General features: G+C 42.7%; 1 protein-coding gene and 1 pseudogene across 2 annotated transcripts; one reads left to right on the top strand and one right to left on the bottom strand.

Moving 5' to 3' along the window:
• The first annotated feature begins 611 nt into the window (after positions 1 to 611).
• Positions 612 to 4432, top strand: LOC311138175 (transmembrane protein 263-like). Its single transcript, XM_084172845.1, has 3 exons — positions 612 to 940; positions 1756 to 1840; positions 3144 to 4432. Exons 1-3 carry the CDS (start codon positions 932 to 934, stop codon positions 3416 to 3418), a joined length of 369 nt encoding a protein of 122 aa, XP_084028971.1. The 5' UTR covers positions 612 to 931; the 3' UTR covers positions 3419 to 4432.
• LOC311138843 (cryptochrome-1-like) lies at positions 3773 to 17927 on the bottom strand (annotated as a pseudogene). The gene is made up of 11 exons: positions 17769 to 17927; positions 15728 to 15836; positions 15397 to 15537; positions 15140 to 15353; positions 14786 to 15073; positions 14076 to 14227; positions 13682 to 13878; positions 13369 to 13467; positions 13120 to 13215; positions 12802 to 13004; positions 3773 to 3841 (listed from the first exon to the last, which is right to left on the bottom strand). The product of its transcript is annotated as a cryptochrome-1-like (transcript).
• Positions 17928 to 18354: the final 427 nt, after the last annotated feature.

The raw sequence follows: 18354 nt of genomic DNA, 5'->3' as shown, positions 1-18354 counted from the left end.
TTCAACCGTCATACTTTATCTGCTCCACATGCCTCGGTAAGGCAGGACGTCAAGGGGCTTGAATCTAGGACGTGACAGAGAGAAGTAGGCTGCAGGTGTGACAGCCAGACCTCACATCTATTATTGGAAGAGCCACAGTCTTCTTCATTACAGTCTATATGGCATGTGAATCACTGCCATCACAGGAGACCATTCAGTAGTGGAGAGATGTTTTTCTCTGGGCTGGCAGTGGTGCAGCTGCCTGTCTATTCAGAACAACCTTATCGCCGTTGGCATGGCAACCAACACTCACTATTATAACGTTGGTATGGTGTAACATGTTTTTTGTACATCTTTAACATGGACAAATACTGAATAAATAAACCTAATAAATGACTCATCTTTTGTGTTATTTGGGTGAATTAATGTATTACCAAAAGATAAAATATGTACTGATCCTTGTGAATTAATCATATGTCATGATCTTTTTGACCGCTATAGTCCGAAAGGCCACTCAAAAGTTGGCCGCATTACATAACATGTTGTCTTTAAGTGAAGCCTGAAAAATATGTATTCCGTCTGCCCTGTAGTACTCATGAATAAAATAAAGAGAGCGGCAGTCTGTTTGAGGTGACGCAAGATCCGGAGAAAACGAGTGCAGTAGTTGAGGCGCCACGTCGGCAGAACCAACAAGATACATCCTATACTTTCTTAAGGAAAAGTTTTGAAACTGCGAAAGTACGATTTTACGTGCGTTGAAATACAGGGCAGCACGCTATTAAAGTATAGCTTTGAATAGAGGAGTTTGGACAAAAGTAAAAAGGCACAGCCTGGAAATTGCGATAAGATTTTCAGGAAAACAAACGAGCGCACCAATTATTCGTCTCAGGTGCGTTTTTTAAAAAGACGTAGCATTCTCTTCTACAAGCGGCCATCAGAAAATATTGGAAACATGGTGAAGGTAAGGATTTGTCTGGCCTTTTGTATCGATTTAATTTTCACAATGCATTTATGTGCTTACGATAAGTAAAGTGATAGGCTACTGCATATCAATTGGTGTATGATAAAACAATTGCGCACGAACGAAATAACGCATGGAATTGATTAGATCCAGACTGAGTGATGCACAGTGCGTCCTTTCAAGCAAACAGTAGGTTAATGAAAAAATATTAAACTAAATCTATAGCCCAAATTATTGACGATGTATTACATTTCGCTTTCGTTCTCATTTCGTAAGTGTTATTCTCCCTGCGCAGCCTACGTAACCAGATAATTAGAGCTTTCACAACGGGATGACTTTCTAAGACCCATTTAAAAGCCTGTAGCCTTAGCTTTGTCATCTTTTTGAAATTTTTCGTTGATTAACAAAAGGGAATTTAAGTAAACACGAAGCAAACAATGATTGTCGTATGGTTTTACAACGAGCAAGAACTTTGAACATCAACAAGAACTGGTTTTGAACGTTGGTTGTGCTTGACGGGCCTGTCAAATTGAACGTGTTGTGCAAGAAATCCCAAATCATAGCCTTACTAATAATATGCTGTTATTTAACCTACTTATGCCTGGAACACTTTTTTCATGGCTGCTCAGAATTTGCACCGGTCGTTCTATTCAGAAATACATTTCTAAATTAGTTTGATTATACTGTTTTGACTTTGCCAACAGGCTTATAGTGTTAGTGGTAGTTTAACAGCTTGTAAGATATGCTACTTGAATGAACTTGCTTATTAAATCATATGCATTCTAGCCTAATCTATATTGTTTTTGTTCTGTTAGAACGTGAACGCCACCCCAGAGCCCCAGCCTGAAGGTTGTCTCGTGGGAGAAGAACCTGAGTCTACTGAAAGCGAGCCCACAGCAGGTAAATAACGCATCATCAACAGTGCCCACTGCATTGCTCAATATCTCTCTGCGCTGTAGCCATCTCTCTTGGTGGGCATATTTAAAGCGCCAGTTTGTCAAGGTACTCTTGAACCATCTGGGATAAGGTGCAATTCAGGGTAAAGGGTTGTGTTGCTATTTTAAGAAACTGTAGAGATGTATTAAGGGAAGATGTTTGTTTGTGATAGGGTAAGGGTTGTACTTAGCTCTCAAGGCGGCATTCTGCCTTCTCCCTACAGTTTTCAGTCATTAGCTTCGCCCACGAAGACCTCCTGTGTACTACAATTCCGAAGCTGTTTTTTAACATTTTAGAAACGTCAATCATCGCTTGCAATACGGTTTTCGAAACCATATGGCCCTTATCTTTCATCAGCGAGAGAGAATCCTTCAAATAAAAAATATACACCAATTTGTAAGTCGCTCTGGATAAGCGCGTCTGCTAAATTACTTAAATGTAAATGTACTGTAGCAGTTTTTCACATTAATCTGACAAAACTACACTTCCGGAGTTACACGTACACACAGATGTTCGGAGCATGCTAGATAGCTCAGGTGGTCGCCTCTTGTCTTCCGTAAACAAGATATGACCATGTGGGGAACACTAACCCTATCAGGGTGTGTATCAATTTAACCTTTTAGCTTTTAGAAAAGTATTTCTTGCTGATATGAAAGATAAGGTCCTTGTGCTTTTGAAACCGTACCGCAAGCAAAGCGTATTAATGTTCAGACTGAGCGTCGGGGCTCTTAACAAAACTTATTCGTACAGAAGACTCCTTCGTCCAATGACTCTTATGTGTAATGGAACTGCGAGTCATGATCAAGGGCTAGGGTTGTACTTTGTCAGTCTTGTGGAGAGAGTTTCTCAGTCGCTTGGTTTCAGTCCAATTGGCCACAGATTTTCATGCGAATATTCTAAAATATGCATAATGTGCATATTTTCATTATGCATATTTTACAATATTTGCATTTTCTCACCAGTGGTGTTTCCACCAAACTGACTTATTGCAGATAAAAACTGTGGATGGAAATGTGGTTACTAAGTAGAATACCTCAAGGTATTGACATGCATTACTATTGTTTAATCATATGATTCATTGTGTGTAGGTGTAGGTCTATATCCAAGCTGGTCTCTCTCACACTGCTGGTGGTCTGTCACACAAACATGACGCGTGTTCCTCACTCTCTGGTCTTTCGCTATCTAGTCTTTTGCTTTCTGCTATGTCTCTATCTGGTATGTATGTATCTTTCTGTACTGAGGTGTTTTGCATGTGTTCTTTCTAAAGGTGAAGGGAAGGAGCACCCTGTGACCCAGCCGGGCATGATCTGGCGGGTCGGGGGTGGCCTGTTCAGCGCCAGTAAAACTTTGGTGGGAGCCACAGTAGGAGGAGTCGCCTGGCTCGGCGGGAAGAGTCTGGAGTACACAAAATCAGCAGTTACCTCCGTCCCCTCAATGAGCGTCAGCCTGGTGAAAGGGGTCGCCGGGGGCGTGTCATCAGTGGGTTCCACGGTAGCCGGCAAAGTTCCGTTCAAATCCAAGACAAAGGACAAGGCAGAGTGAGGAGGAGATGATGATGGACACACAACATGATGTATCGCCCCTCCCCCCCTGACTGAGCCAGAAGAGGAAGTGATGAGAGTTGAGACTAAGCTAGTCGCCATGTCTTCAAAGTTCAAAGTGGATATTTTTCGTTCGTTTTTTATTTGTTTGTTTGTACATCACATTCACTAAGTTGTACCTGGGAAACTTGTTCAGTAGTGCCTTCAGTAGCCTCCCCCTTCTTTCCCGGTTTTGTTTTTGGTCCGTTTCTTTTCTATGTTTTTGTTAGTGTTGAGGAGGGAGATTACTGTTTATTCAGGCCAGTGGTCACATACGTCCCGCTCTCTGCTCCCCCTTACCGTCCTCCATTCCCCCTCAAAACACAATTTCACTGTGCAGTGTGTACAGGGGGTCTTCATCCAAACCTACATGGGCCCCTGAAGCCTTAAGACAACATAAAGTAGTTGTATAGAGAGGGAGACAGACATGCTAGGTTGGGTTCTTCTCTTCCACCATTTAAAGCCTGGTTTGTGGTTTATAATGATGTGCTGGAATTTTAGTATGAGCTTCTTTTGTGACTGCTCTCCTAACACAGAACATAGCTTGTTTCAAAATGCGACAATGAACCGTATGAACATGTGTTGAAGATATAACTTTTTGGGACTTCTGAAAAGTTTGATAGCATTTTACTAAATAAGAGTTGGAGGTGGTGTGATTCTGAGAGACAATAGCCTTGTTAGGTTGATGTGGTGACAAAACGATATGATCACTTTAATCATGGTAATTCAATAGATGCATATGAAATGGAGACGTCATAAATTTGACATAAAATATATATTTATTGATGAAGGGCTAGTTTCTGTCTGTTTTGGCCGTTTAATAACATTTCTATGGAAACTCAGCATTTCAATGCAACAGTTTGGGTTTGTCTGTATTCTGCCATGACTTTGCTGTTGTTGGTAGAGAATGCTGATATGAATGTCTCGTATGCTTGTACTTTCCAACATAATAAAGTATTGTGGGAAGTTTGACTTTATTGTGCCTCTGTCTCGTTCACAATTTGGGATGTACCTTGTAGTCTCAAGTCAGTGCTACCAGGGGTGTATTCACTAGGAAGAAAACGCAATGAAATGGGGAGGGACCTACCTGAATTTGTCCAATAGAAACTTGTTTTCCATTGCTAAACGTTATGCAACTGTTTGCTTATGTCTAAATCAGGCCTGGGGTGTACCCAGGCATTAAGTGGTGAAGCCAAATGGATAGTTGGAGAAAGTACCACATTACTAGACTCGAAGTCCATTGGGACTGCATTTCTCCAATGGCAGCATACTCTGTTTCTGTGTTTGTTATGTCTCTTACCATGTTGAAGGGCTCTTGAGTGTTGCTGATCCTCAAGGGTCTGAGTGTTTGGATCAATATGGAGTCCTATTATTAGCCTTCGTGCCAAACTGTTACTGCATTACACAGCACTATATCACTATGGACAACACAACAGGTTGACTAGTCTACTGCTGAAACTAAGGGCTACATTCAATCCGATCACCTGTTTTCTGCTATGCACCTTTTTAAAGGCAATGGTTCCGCGTTAAACGCTGCATGTCGTATCAATCGGAAATTACCTTTTGAATGTCAATCGTGCTAAAACGCAGATCTTCTGCAATCCGTATTGAATCTAGGCCTTACTGGCAACCAGCCAGACAAGCTATTGAATCCTCTCTCTTGACATTGTTATTTTTTCTGCTCTCCAATGACCTACTTTGAAACACTCCATGTACCAAAAGGAGAAATACAGTACTTGTGTTAAGTGTATTTAAACAAGTCAAATGTTGTAGCTTATCTGTCTCAGGGAGGGATGTTTATAGACACTTGCCCGCTCACATTAAAATGTCAGTGTGTTTCAACTATTTAATTTCAGTTGAAATAGAATAGTTTACATAGCCGAGATGCAAAATATTTTTTATTGTGAAACAAATAAGACAAAAAAACAGAACTTGAGTGTGCATAACTATTCACCCCCCCAAAGTCAATACTTTGTAGCGCCACCTTTTGCAGCAATTACAGCTGCAAGTCTCTTAGGGTATGTCTCTATAAGCTTGGCACATCTAGCCACTGGCATCTTTCAAGGCAAAACTGCTCCAGCTCCTTCAAGTTGGATGGGTTCCACTGGTGTACAGCAATCTTTAAGTCATACCACAGATTCTCAATTGGATTGAGGTCTGGGCTTTGACTAGGCCATTCCAAGACATTTAAATGTTTCCCCTTAAACCACTTGAGTGTCGCTTAAGCAGTATGCTTAGGGTCTTTGTCCTGCTGGAAGGTGAACCTCCGTCCCAGTCTCAAATCTCTGGAAGAAAAACAGGTTTCTCTCAAGAATTTCCCTGTATTTAGCGCCATCCATCATTCCTTCAATTCTGACCAGTTTCCCAGTCCCTGCCGATGAAAAACATCCCCACAGCATGATGCTGCCACCACCATGCTTCACTGTGGGGATGGTGTTCTTGGGGTGATGAGACGTGTTGGGTTTGCGCCAGACATAGCATTTTCCTTTATGGCCAAAAAGCTCAATTTTAGTCTCATCTGACCAGCGTACCTTCTTCCATATGTTTGGGGAGTCTCCCACATGCATTTTGGCGAACACCAAATGTGTTTGCTTATTTTCTTCTTTAAGCAATGGCTTTTTTTCTGGCCACTCTTCCGTAAAGCCTAGCTCTGTGGAGTGTACGGCTTAAAGTGGTCCTATGGACAGATACTCCAATCTCCACTGTGGAGCTTTGCAACTCCTTCAGGGTTATCTTTGGTCTCTTTGTTGACTCTCTGATTAATGCCCTCCTTGCCTGGTACGTGAGTTTTGGTGGGGGGCCCTCTCTTGTCAGGTTTGTTGTGGTGCCATATTCTTTCCATTTTTTAAAAATGGATTTAATGGTATCTGTGGGATGTTCAAAGTTTTGGATATTTTTTTATAACCAAACCCTGATCTGTACTTCTCCACAACTTTGTCCCTGACCTGTTTGGAGAGCTCCTTGGTCTTCATGGTGCTGCTTGCTTGGTGGTGCCCCTTGCTTAGTAGTGTTGCAGACTCTGGGGCCTTACAGGACAGGTGTATATATACTGAGATCATGTGACAGATTGCACACAGGTGGACTTTATTTAACTAATTATGTGACTTCTGAAGGTAATTGTTTGCACCAGATCTTATTTAGGGGCTTCATAGCAAAGGGGGTGAATACATATGCACGCACCACCTTTCCGTTATTTATTATTTAGAATCTTTTGAAACAAGTAATTTTCTTCATTCCACTTCACCAATTTGGACTATTTTGTGTGTGTCCATTACATGAAATGCAAATAAAAATCAATTTAAATTACAGGTTGTAATGCAACAAAATAGGAAAGACGCCAAGGGGGATGAATACTTTGTACTCCCGAGTGGCGTAGTGGTCTAAGGCACTGCATCGCAGTGCTAGCTGTGCCACAAGAGATCCTGGTTTGTATCCAGGCTCTGTCGTAGCCGGCCGTGACCGGGAGACCCATGGGGCGGCGCACAATTGGCCCAGCGTCGTCCAGGGTAGGGGAGGGAATGGCCGGCAGGGATGTTGGTAGAGCAGGGTTTGTGGGTTCGTTTCCCACGGGGGGCCAGTATGAAAAAAATAATGTATGCACTCACTAACTGTAAGTCGCTCTGGATAAGAGCGTCTGCTAAATGACTAAAATGTAAAATGTACTTTTGCAAGGCACTGTATATCAATTATTAAGTTATTTAAAAATCTATGTATATCTATATGAAATTTAAAGCGAAGGCAATTTTTTAGCAATTCTTTAAAAAAATTATTACAAAAGCAGTAATGTACAGCCACAGAGGGAAACAAAAAACAATCTGTATAAAAAGCAGCAGATTTATGAAAACATATAACCTACATGATACCAGTCAACATGAAACACACTAGCGTTTTGAAACCGAAAATTGACTTCCTGCTAGCTTTTTGAAACTGAAGATTGACTTTCTGCTTGCCGGTCACTGATGATATTACATTTGAGAAAGTTGACATTACATTTACATTTGACATTTTAGTCATTTAGCAGACGCTCTTCTCCAGAGTGACTTACAGTTGGTTCATTACAACATGGAAGACAGTATAAAGCAATGTAATGGTACTACATCTTTCAGAAGCTAGTGAATCTGGGAAGAACTCCCAATGGCAGTGTCCCCAGCAGAGGCCATGATAGATGGAACATTACTACTGTATGTCTAATACAGTAGGCCACTTGTTTACCACCAGCAGTAACACTGATTTCTTGTCCAGGCAGTACACATCCTCCACCCAGAATATCATTCTTCACCCTCTATTTTAGAAACATGATGGAAAAACCACATGATGAACTGCTGAGGCCATTACACACACTTTCTCTACAGAGAGCAGCTGACTTGATTTGACCAATCAGCTTGATGTGATCCTCAGGGTTAGAGGTCAAAGGTAAACCCTAAAGGTCATGAGTAGTCCAGACCTAAATATCAGGTCTCCTGTGAAATGGTTTTATGGAGTTTGTCTTCAGGCTATCTGGCTATGTGTCACACACATACAGTACAGCACAGTAAATAATATGTACAGTCCACAGTCTAACTGACATATTTACAGTGGGGGAAAAAAGTATTTAGTCAGCCACCAATTGTGCAAGTTCTCCCACTTAAAAAGATGAGAGAGGCCTGTAATTTTCATCATAGGTACACGTCAACTATGACAGACAAATTGATATTTTTTTTCTCCAGAAAATCACATTGTAGGATTTTTAATGAATTTATTTGCAAATTATGGTGGAAAATAAGTATTTGGTCACCTACAAACAAGCAAGATTTCTGGCTCTCACAGACCTGTAACTTCTTCTTTAAGAGGCTCCTCTGTCCTCCACTCGTTACCTGTATTAATGGCACCTGTTTGAACTTGTTATCAGTATAAAAGACACCTGTCCACAACCTCAAACAGTCACACTCCAAACTCCACTATGGCCAAGACCAAAGAGTTGTCAAAGGACACCAGAAACAACAAAAAAAAGAAGTTTGCCCAAGTGCATTTGGATGATCCAGAAAAGGATTGGGAGAATGTCATATGGTCAGATGAAACCAAAATATAACTTTTTGGTAAAAACTCAACTCGTCGTGTTTGGAGGACAAAGAATGCTGAGTTGCATCCAAAGAACACCATACCTACTGTGAAGCATGGGGGTGGAAACATCATGCTTTGGGGCTGTTTTTCTGCAAAGGGGCCAGGACGACTGATCCGTGTAAAGGAAAGAATGAATGGGGCCATGTATCATGAGATTTTGAGTGAAAACCTCCTTCCATCAGCAAGGGCATTGAAGATGAAACGTGGCTGGGTCTTTCAGCATGACAATGATCCCAAACACACCGCCCGGGCAACGAAGGAGTGGCTTCGTAAGAAGCATTTCAAGGTCCTGGAGTGGCCTAGCCAGTCTCCAGATCTCAACCCCATAGAAAATCTTTGGAGGGAGTTGAAAGTCTGTGTTGCCCAGCGACAGCCCCAAAACATCACTGCTCTAGAGGAGATCTGCATGGAGGAATGGGCCAAAATACCAGCAACAGTGTGTGAAAACCTTGTGAAGACTTACAGAAAATGTTTGACCTGTGTCATTGCCAACAAAGGGTATATAAAAGTATTGAGAAACTTTTGTTATTGACCAAATACTTATTTTCCACCATAATTTGCAAATAGCTTCATAAAAAATCCTACAATGCGATTTTCTGGAGAAAAAAAATCTCATTTTGTCTGTCATAGTTGACGTGTACCTATGATGAAAATTACAGGCCTCTCTCATCTTTTTAAGTGGGAGAACTTGCACAATTGGTGGCTGACTAAATACTTTTTTTTCCCCACTGTACATAATTTACATCATAACATATTATAGACTGTATCTCATGTTCAACCCAGGTGGGGAATTTAGGGTCATAATATGCTCCCAAGATTATATTACGATAAACCCAAACTGATTTGACCATTTTGTCTAATTGAAATAGTAAATCTTTGAGATCGCAAATCTCAAAACTAAGACGTCTCAGGGACTTTAGCCAAATACATTTAAACTCAGTCTTTCACAATTCCTGACATTTAATCCTAGTAACAATTCCCTGTCTTAGGTCAGTTAGGATCACCACTTTATTTTAAAAATGTGAAATGTCAGAATAATAGTAGAGAGAATGATTTATTTCAGCTTTTATTTCTTTCATCACATTCCCAGTGGGTCAGAAGTTTACATACACTCAATTAGTATTTGGTAGCATTGCCTTTAAATTGTTTAACTTGGGTCAAACGTTTCGGGTAGCCTTCCACAAGCTTCCCACAATAAGTTGGGTGAATTTTGGCCCATTCCTCCTGACAGAGCTGGTGTACCTGAGTCAGGTTTGTAGGCCTCCTTGCTCGCACACGCTTTTTCAGTTCTGCCCACACATTTCTATAGGATTGAGGTTAGGGCTTTGTGATGGCCACTCCAATACCTTGACTTTGTTGTCCTTAAGCCATTTTGCCACAACTTTGGAAGTATGCTTGGGGTCATTGTCCATTTGGAAGACCCATTTGTGACCAAGCTTTAACTTCCTGACTGATGTCTTGAGATTTGTTGCTTCAATATATCCACATAATTTTCCTTCCTCATGATGCCATCTATTTTGTGAAGTGCACCAGTCAAAGCACCCCCACAGCATGATGCTGCCACCCCCGTGCTTCACGATTGGGATGGTGTTCTTCGGCTTGCAAGCGCCCCCTTTTCCCTCCAAACATAATGATGGTCATTACGGCCAAACAGTTCTATTTTTGTTTCATCAGACCAGAGGACATTTCTCTAAAAAGTACGATCTTTGTCCCCATGTGCAGTTGCAAACCGTAGGCTGGCTTTTTTATGGCGGTTTTGGAGCAGTGGCTTCTTCCTTGCTGAGCGGCCTTTCAGGTTATGTCGATATAGGACTCGTTTTACTGTGGATACAGTGATGGAAAAAAGTATTTGATCCCCTGCTGATTTTGTACGTTTGCCCACTGACAAAGAAATGATCAGTCTATAATTTTAATGGTAGGTTTATTTGAACAGTGAGAGACCCCCTCTCAATCAGAAAGATTTCTGGCTCCCAGGTGTCTTTTATACAGGTAATGAGCTGAGATTAGGAGCACACTCTTAAAGGGAGTGCTCCTAATCCCAGCTTGTTACCTGTATAAAAGACAACTGTCCACAGAAGCAATCAATCAATCAGATTCCAAACTCTCCACCATGGCCAAGACCAAAGAGCTCTCCAAGGATGTCAGGGACAAGATTGTAGACCTACACAAGGCTGGAATGGGCTACAAGACCATCGCCAAGCAACTTAGTGAGAAGGTGACAACAGTTGGTGCGATTATTCGCAAATGGAAGAAACACAAAATAACTGTCAATCTCCCTCGGCCTGGGGCTCCATGCAAGACCTCACCTCGTGGAGTTGCAATGATCATGAGAACGGTGAGGAATCAGCCGGAGAACTACACGGGAGGATCTTGTCAATGATCTCAAGGCAGCTGGGACCATAGTCACCAAGAAAACAATTGGTAACACACTACGCCGTGAAAGACTGAAATCCCGCAGCGCCCGCAAGGTCCCCCTGCTCAAGAAAGCACATATACATGCCCGTCTGAAGTTTGCCAATGAACATCTGAATGATTCAGAGGAGAACTGGGTGAAAATATTACGGTCAGATGAGACCAAATTGGAGCTATTTGGCATCAACTCAACTCGCCGTGTTTAGAGGAGGAGGAATGCTGCCTATGACCCCAAGAACACCATCCCCACCATCAAACATGGAGGTGGAAACATTATGCTTTGGGGGTGTTTTTCTGCTAAGGGGACAGGACAACTTCACCGCATCAAAGGGACAATGGACGGGGCCATGTACCGTCAAATCTTGGGTGAGAACCTCCTTCCCTCAGCCAGGGCATTGAAAATGGGTCGTGGATGGGTATTCCAGCATGACAATGACCCAAAACACACGGCCAAGGCAACAAAGGAGTGGCTCAAGAAGAAGCACATTAACGTCCTGGAGTGGCCTAGCCAGTCTCCAGACCTTAATCTCATAGAAAATCTGTGGAGGGAGCTGAAGGTTCGAGTTGCCAAACGTCAGCCTCAAAACCTTAATGACTTGGAGAAGATCTGCAAAGAGGAGTGGGACAAAATCCCTCCTGAGATGTGTGCAAACCAGGTGGCCAACTACAAGAAACGTCTGACCTCTGTGATTACCAACAAGGGTTTTGCCACCAAGTACTAAGTAATGTTTTGCAGAGGGGTCAAATACTTATTTCCCTCATTAAAATGTAAATCTATTAATAACATTTTTGACATGCGTTTTTCTGGATTTTTTTGTTGTTATTCTGTCTCTCACTGTTCAAATAAACCTACCATTAAAATTATAGACTGATCATTTCTTTGTCAGTGGGCAAACGTACAAAATCAGCAGGGGATCAAATACTTTTTTCCCTCACTGTATAGATACTTTTGTACCTGTTTCCTCCAGCATCTTCACAAGGTCCTTTGCTGTTGTTCTGGGATTGATTTGCACTTTTTGCACCAAAGTAAGTTCATCTCTAGGAGACAGAACGCGTCTACTTCCTGAGCGGTATGACGGCTGCATGGTCCCATGGTGTTTATACTTGCATACTATTGTTTGTACAGATGAACGTGGTACCTTCAGGCATTTGGACATTTCTCCCAAGGATGAACCAGACTTTTTTCTGAGGACTTGGCTGATTTCTTTTGATTTTCCCATGATGTCAAGCAAAGAGGCACTGAGTTTGAAGGTAGGCCTTGAAATACATCCACAGGTACACCTCCAATTGACTCAAATTATGTCAATTAGCCTATCAGAAGCTTCTAAAGCCATGACATCATTTTCTGGAATTTTCAAAGCTGTTTAAAGGCACAGTCAACTTAGTGTATGTAAACTTCTGACCCACTGGAATTGTGATACAGTGAATTATAAGTGAAATAATCTGTCTGTAAACAATTGTTGGAAAAATTACTTATGTCATGCACAAAGTAGATGTCCTAACCGACTTGCCAAAACTATAGTTTGTTAACAAGAAATTTGTGGAGTGGTTGAAAAACAAGTTTTAATGACTCCAACCTAAGTGTATGTAAACTTCCGACTTCAACTGTAAATCCCAGAGGGGTTTATAGTATCACAAAGGTGGATCACTGATAAACTGATAATATTGAGTCTGTTTTACTATGCTCCTAAAGTTCTATCTTTATGAACTCAGAAATATGAATATTTCAGACTATTTTGTAACTTATCGATCATGCTTTGTGACATCCCCCCAGGTACATAACATAGTCTTTAGAAAACAGAACGTAAACACACACATTGACCCCTGACTTACGTGGTTGTGGTGTCGCTGCACCTTGAAGGCGGGGGCCGGAAAGTCGTTACCCACTTCCTGTTCCGACTCCCGCCCCCTCTTCCCAGCCCCGTCCCGGGCCAGACGACCTGGATACTGAGGCACAGCAAACTCATGGGCACATCCTGTCCGACAGAGTTGCTGATTGGACGATCGTGCCTGCTCTCTGTGCGCCATTCCACAGCCTGCAGTGACCAAGAGGCAAACTGAAATAGGCCCATAAGAATTTCCTCCTCTACATAACACTGTAAGTGACCAGTCTGTGTCCAGTCAGATATTATATACTGTATCTAGACTTACTGTGAGTGTATGTTGGTCCAGGTAGTGGTCTCACTCCACTGAGTCCCGGCAGCTTCTCACCGTTCACTATTACACTTCTGTTTTCTCTACTACGGCCTGGATAGAGGAGAAGAGAGGGAGAGGGGAGGTTCAGAGGAGGGTAGAGGAGTGTGCTCACTTTGCAGTCGTGGTGTGATAATATTTGGGATAATGTATGAATAGTATCTAAGGAGGTTTAGGCAAATGAGCCTTGCTATGAGCCTTGCTCACCATGATGGCCGTTGAGCACACTGTATTTTCTACCAGTAGAGGGCGATGCCACCGCATTCAGATCCTCAATGGGACTGGTTGGCACAGCTGCTAGTAAGCCTATTAGGAGAGAGACACGAGTTATAATGAATGACCAGGTGTGAGAAAGAGAGCGATAGCGAGACAGACAGAAAGCAAGAGAGATTCAGAGAGTGAAAGAGAGCGAGAGAAAGAGAGAGAGTGGGCAGGTGATAGGAAGAGAGTGAAAAAGAAATGAGAGAGAGAGAGTGAGAGAGAGTTCAATACAAAGCAAGGGAGGGAGAAAAATACTTACTGAGTCCTCTGTATCTGGACAGCTGCTGGTAGATTTGCCTCTCTATGTTGAGTCGGCTGGCCTCTGCATGGTTCACCATGGGTTTGGGGTAGTCCACCCCGACCACACACTTGGCCGCCCGCTGCACCTCTATGGGGGCGTTCCAAGGGTCGTAGATGTACTTGTCTGGCAAGTCTTTCAGGACAGGTAAGTAGCGTCTGCAAGCAGAGGGAGCAATTAAAACTCAGTGCCTCGTCACAACTGCCAGAGGAGTTGGTTCAGCACAACATACAGACAGTAGTCAGACAGAACAGCATTGCTAATGTATGACTTGATAAAGAAGATACTGTGTGTGTGTGTGTGTATGTGCGTCTTGTGTGTGTGGGTGTGTGTGCGTGCGTGTAGATATACCAACGTAATGAAGTCTCCTTCGGGATCTATTTTTCGTCCGAAGCCCACAGGGCAGTAGCAGTGGAAGAACTGCTGGAAGAAGGAACTGCAGGAATGACACAACCAGCTGCCTGCGTTCACACTCCAGTCTGCATCCAGTAGCAGCTCCTCAAACACCTGACAGACACACACAGAACAACAACAGTCATTCACACATAATATGTATGTCATGAGAATTTATCTCTCTAATTAAACTTAATGCTCTGAATAATTCCCAGAGGGTGTAAGGCTCTGGTTTTAATCATGAATTAAACAAAGGTCCACAACCAGCAAGAATGATCTGTATTATTTAATCATGGAGAGCTCTGCCGCCCAAACACATATACAGCTTTTATACCACTTCACACAAAGGCACTTTGCTCCGCCCACCTTTAGGCGGTCTGTATATTTCCACAGTACAGAATGTTTAAATACTTCTAAGTCTCCTTCCTCCTGGAATGTTTGTCTCAGCAGTTTCTAACTCACCCCCTCTGTTAGTGGGTTGACACTACATTATAACTCTAACACCGTTCACACATTTATACTGTATTTGGGGTGAAATCCTTTAGTAATTATTTTTAAAATACAAATTAATCTATCAATGTATCTCTTCTGATTCTTCCCACCCCTCTCTCTACCTTCATGCCCTCTTCACAGCCCTCTTCCCCTCCCTCCCTCCCTCCCATCTTTCTCTACCTTCATGCCATCCTCCCAGCTGATCCACAGGTCTCCTCTGGTCACAGCGTGTCTGGCCAAGTGGTGGATCCAGCCTTCCTGCCTCAGCTGAGTCATGATGGCGTCGATCCAGGGGAAGCCCGTCTTGGCTTCGGCCCATTTGGCCAGCGCCTCTGCGTTACGGTCCCAGGGGATGCGGATACAGATGTGGTTCCCCTCAATTTTGTCGAAGAGGGGGTTGTTAGTGGCGGCCGTGTAGAAGAACTCACGCCACAGCAGAGAGATGGGGGGGCTGCCGTTCGTCTTCACCTGAGGGTAGACGAGAGAGGAGAATGTAAACATGAGCAAAATAGGAGCAATCTTATGTGATAGTACCCTGCAATAAGTAAGAGTTGGTGTCTTACCCAGCTCCTCCAATAGGGGTACTCCGTACTTGTCCCTGTGGTTGTCTGAGACGGGGGTGACACATCGACCCATGCTGGCCTGGGACAGAGCCTCTACTGGGGCATTGGGGGGCGGCATGGAGCCCACCAACGTCTGGAAATGCTTGAAGGTGAGAGGAGGAAGACCCCCATTCAGCTCTATGATCCTACAGAGAGAAGAGGAGGATGTCATCCGGGTGTCCTACTCACTTGTCCAGGTCGTAGAGTGTGTGAGGTCCTGCTGACGACCTCTACTCCAGCCTCTGTGGCCAGCTTCTTAATGGCTGCATCCCTCTCCTTACTGAACGGCTCAGAGTCACACTCAAATGTCAGCCGGGAGATGTTCCAGTCCTGAGAGGACAGGTCAGGACACAGCAGACACACACTGGGGTTAATACAAGATATACTGATTGACTTTAAAATGGTCAGCAAACACTGATTTAGTATGGTGGATATTTGCTGTCCCTGGGGGTGAGGGGGTGAGGGAGGCTGGGGAGAGGGTAGGGGTGAGGTGGAGGGGAAAGGGGTGATGGGGTCTCACCTTAAAGAGTCAGGGGAAGATGTTGGCTGGCTGGCCTTGGATCACAAACAGACGGGAGTTGAGCTTCCGAAGGCTTGCGTCTAGATCTTCCAGACACTGCAGTAGGAACCTGAAACACAGGAGGGACGACGACTATAACTATATGGCCATGCTGGAGAGGACACTGCTTTATGGGCATTCTCAGAGTGTGAAGAGACTCATGTTTACAACTTAGACCTGACACCATGTTTGATTGGATAAAACCCTAATAAGTCCCACTAAATAATACATTATAAGTAAATTAATAAGAACATGTTTGTTGGATCAGGATATAAATACATCAACTCTGAATCACTTTCCAAGAAGCAGACCGACGCCCTTTGATCATATGTCCATAAGTTATGTTATGATGGTGATGTAATGATCATATTATAATTGTTACATCACTGCATGTATAACAATGCAGGTTTCAACAACTATTATTTCACACAAACTGTCTGAAGCTCACATTTGCCTTTTCGCATTTACATCCCCTTTCTAGCATTTATGCAGTAAGAAATGTCATTGAGGCACAGATTCAGTCCTCATTGTTGCAGATGTAATATTTGGGATGAAACTGTGCCATGGTTACATGGTTGAGTTAGCAGCATCACAGCATAGTATCCCAGGTGACTGACTGACTGACTGACTGAATGTAGTCATCAGAAAATGCTGTGATCCTTCTTCTAAACTTAAGAACAGCCCCCTGAGAGGAGAGCAGCAGGGGGTACATGGTGTGTTTGTCTAGTGTTTTGAGTAAACACCTGAACACCTTTGAAGACAATGATAAATACACTGTGGAGAGAGACAAGATAACCCGATAGGCCTGCTATATCCGTCTGTTGCTTCACACTAGCACTTTTCCTTAAAAAATAACATTCAAATAAAAAAGGGCAAAAAGCATAGGTGTTACAGTTGAAAAGATGGCTAATCCAGTTGCAGATCTGAGGGCCACTACCGCCTCCTACTGCTTGAGCAGTTAGAGATCCAGCTAGGCCGCTCTGCCACAGCACAGCCTGCTGTAATGTAGGTCATCCCAATAGCAACCACTGACTCAGGAAACGGAACTCTCTTTCGGCACACTAAACCGGCTCCCTGACTGAACGACACCATTTTACAGGCCTTGGCTCTACACTCTTTGGTTTTTGAAAGATGCCAGACAAAATGTCCCAGAGGGGATTAATTAAATTGTACAGAAAGTGAAAATAACATTTGTCTGGCCGAGGCAATAGTAAATACTTGGGAGGGAAATCTTTTCTGTGTCTATTACACTAATAATGCTCTCTTAACTGTCACTGGAAAAGAGAAGCTGTTGCTTTTGCCTGCTATTCATCCCATTAGTATTCCTCCTCTAAGTTAAGAGGACCAAGGAATAAGCACCACTACACTATTTCACATGCTTGCCAACAACTGATGTTTAAAAGAGAATAGCCTAGTAGATACCCAGAGAATACTCAAACATAGGATCCACAAACTTTCATAACCTACCATAATACATTAGCTACATACAGAAGTCACTAATTTCATCTTGAAAGCAGACATAATTACAATATAGGCCTACTGCTGCAATCCTTACTCTGCTGGTCCAAACTACTACCTGGTGATGTCAAGATCCAGGCTTTCCACTGGCACATCTGGTCAATCCATACTACCATCCTCTTTAGCAAGGTCAGATAGTGGCAACTGTGTGATGGGAGCTGTTCTGAGAACCACCACAAAACCATAACCACTAGAACACCTGGGTCTGGGCCAATTCAGTGTCATTGATTTTCAATAAAGATTTTTACAAATCTTGAATTAGACTTTCAATTTACTTCTTGAATTCCAATGGACCAGAGTCCAACCCAGCCTACAACACCCACTCTGTAATAACACTATAACAACACTGTAATAACCATAGAATTGTATGTATGTTAATAACACATCAGCATTCCGAGCATGCACAATGCATTTCAATCTACAGGGACAATAGAATCGTATTGACTGGTTGGTTGATGGATGAATAGATACGGTTGTTCCTCACCTCCACCTTGTTGACCCCCAGGTTGGAGGAGCCAGCGAACAAGGGGTCCAGGAAGTAGACACAGTGCACCGTGTCTGAATCACGCAGGGCCTCCAGCAGGGCCAGGTTGTCATGGAGACGCAGTCCCTTCCGGAACCAGTGGATGGAGTTCTTGGCCATGTTCGAAAACAGAGCCTGGAAAAAAGACAGGAAATGTTAAATGTTTTGAAGCACAGTATGTATTTTAGAGAATGGGTCACATTTAAAACATTTAAAGAGTTAAATACTTTAAAGAGATTTAGCAGAGAATGATTATTAAATACACTGGAAGTTAGAAGCATAATATTCATATTACACAATTCAAAAATGCATTGTTCACAATGTAATGGTTATTGGAATGCAAATGTACATTTACATGTTCAGTTGGAAAATTACAGTGGCTTGCGAAAGTATTCACCCCCCTTGGTATTTTTCCTATTTTGTTGCCTTACAACCTGGAAATAAAAATGATTTTTTGGGGGTTTGTATCATTTGATTTACACAACATGCCTACCACTTTGAAGATGCAAAATATTTTTTCTTGTGAAATAAACAAGAAATAAGACAA

The sequence above is a fragment of the Coregonus lavaretus genome (assembly GCF_964263955.1).
Source record: "Coregonus lavaretus genome assembly, chromosome: 12".
NCBI classification, from domain to species: domain Eukaryota; kingdom Metazoa; phylum Chordata; class Actinopteri; order Salmoniformes; family Salmonidae; genus Coregonus; species Coregonus lavaretus.
This window is presented reverse-complemented; position numbering and strand designations above follow the sequence as displayed.

What these genes read in the sequence shown, in the direction of transcription:
- LOC311138175 (XM_084172845.1), top strand. An exon ending in TGAAAGCGAGCCCACAGCAG is followed by an intron (nt 1,841 to 3,143) that starts GTAAATAACGCA and finishes TTCTTTCTAAAG; the next exon opens with GTGAAGGGAAGGAGCACCCT.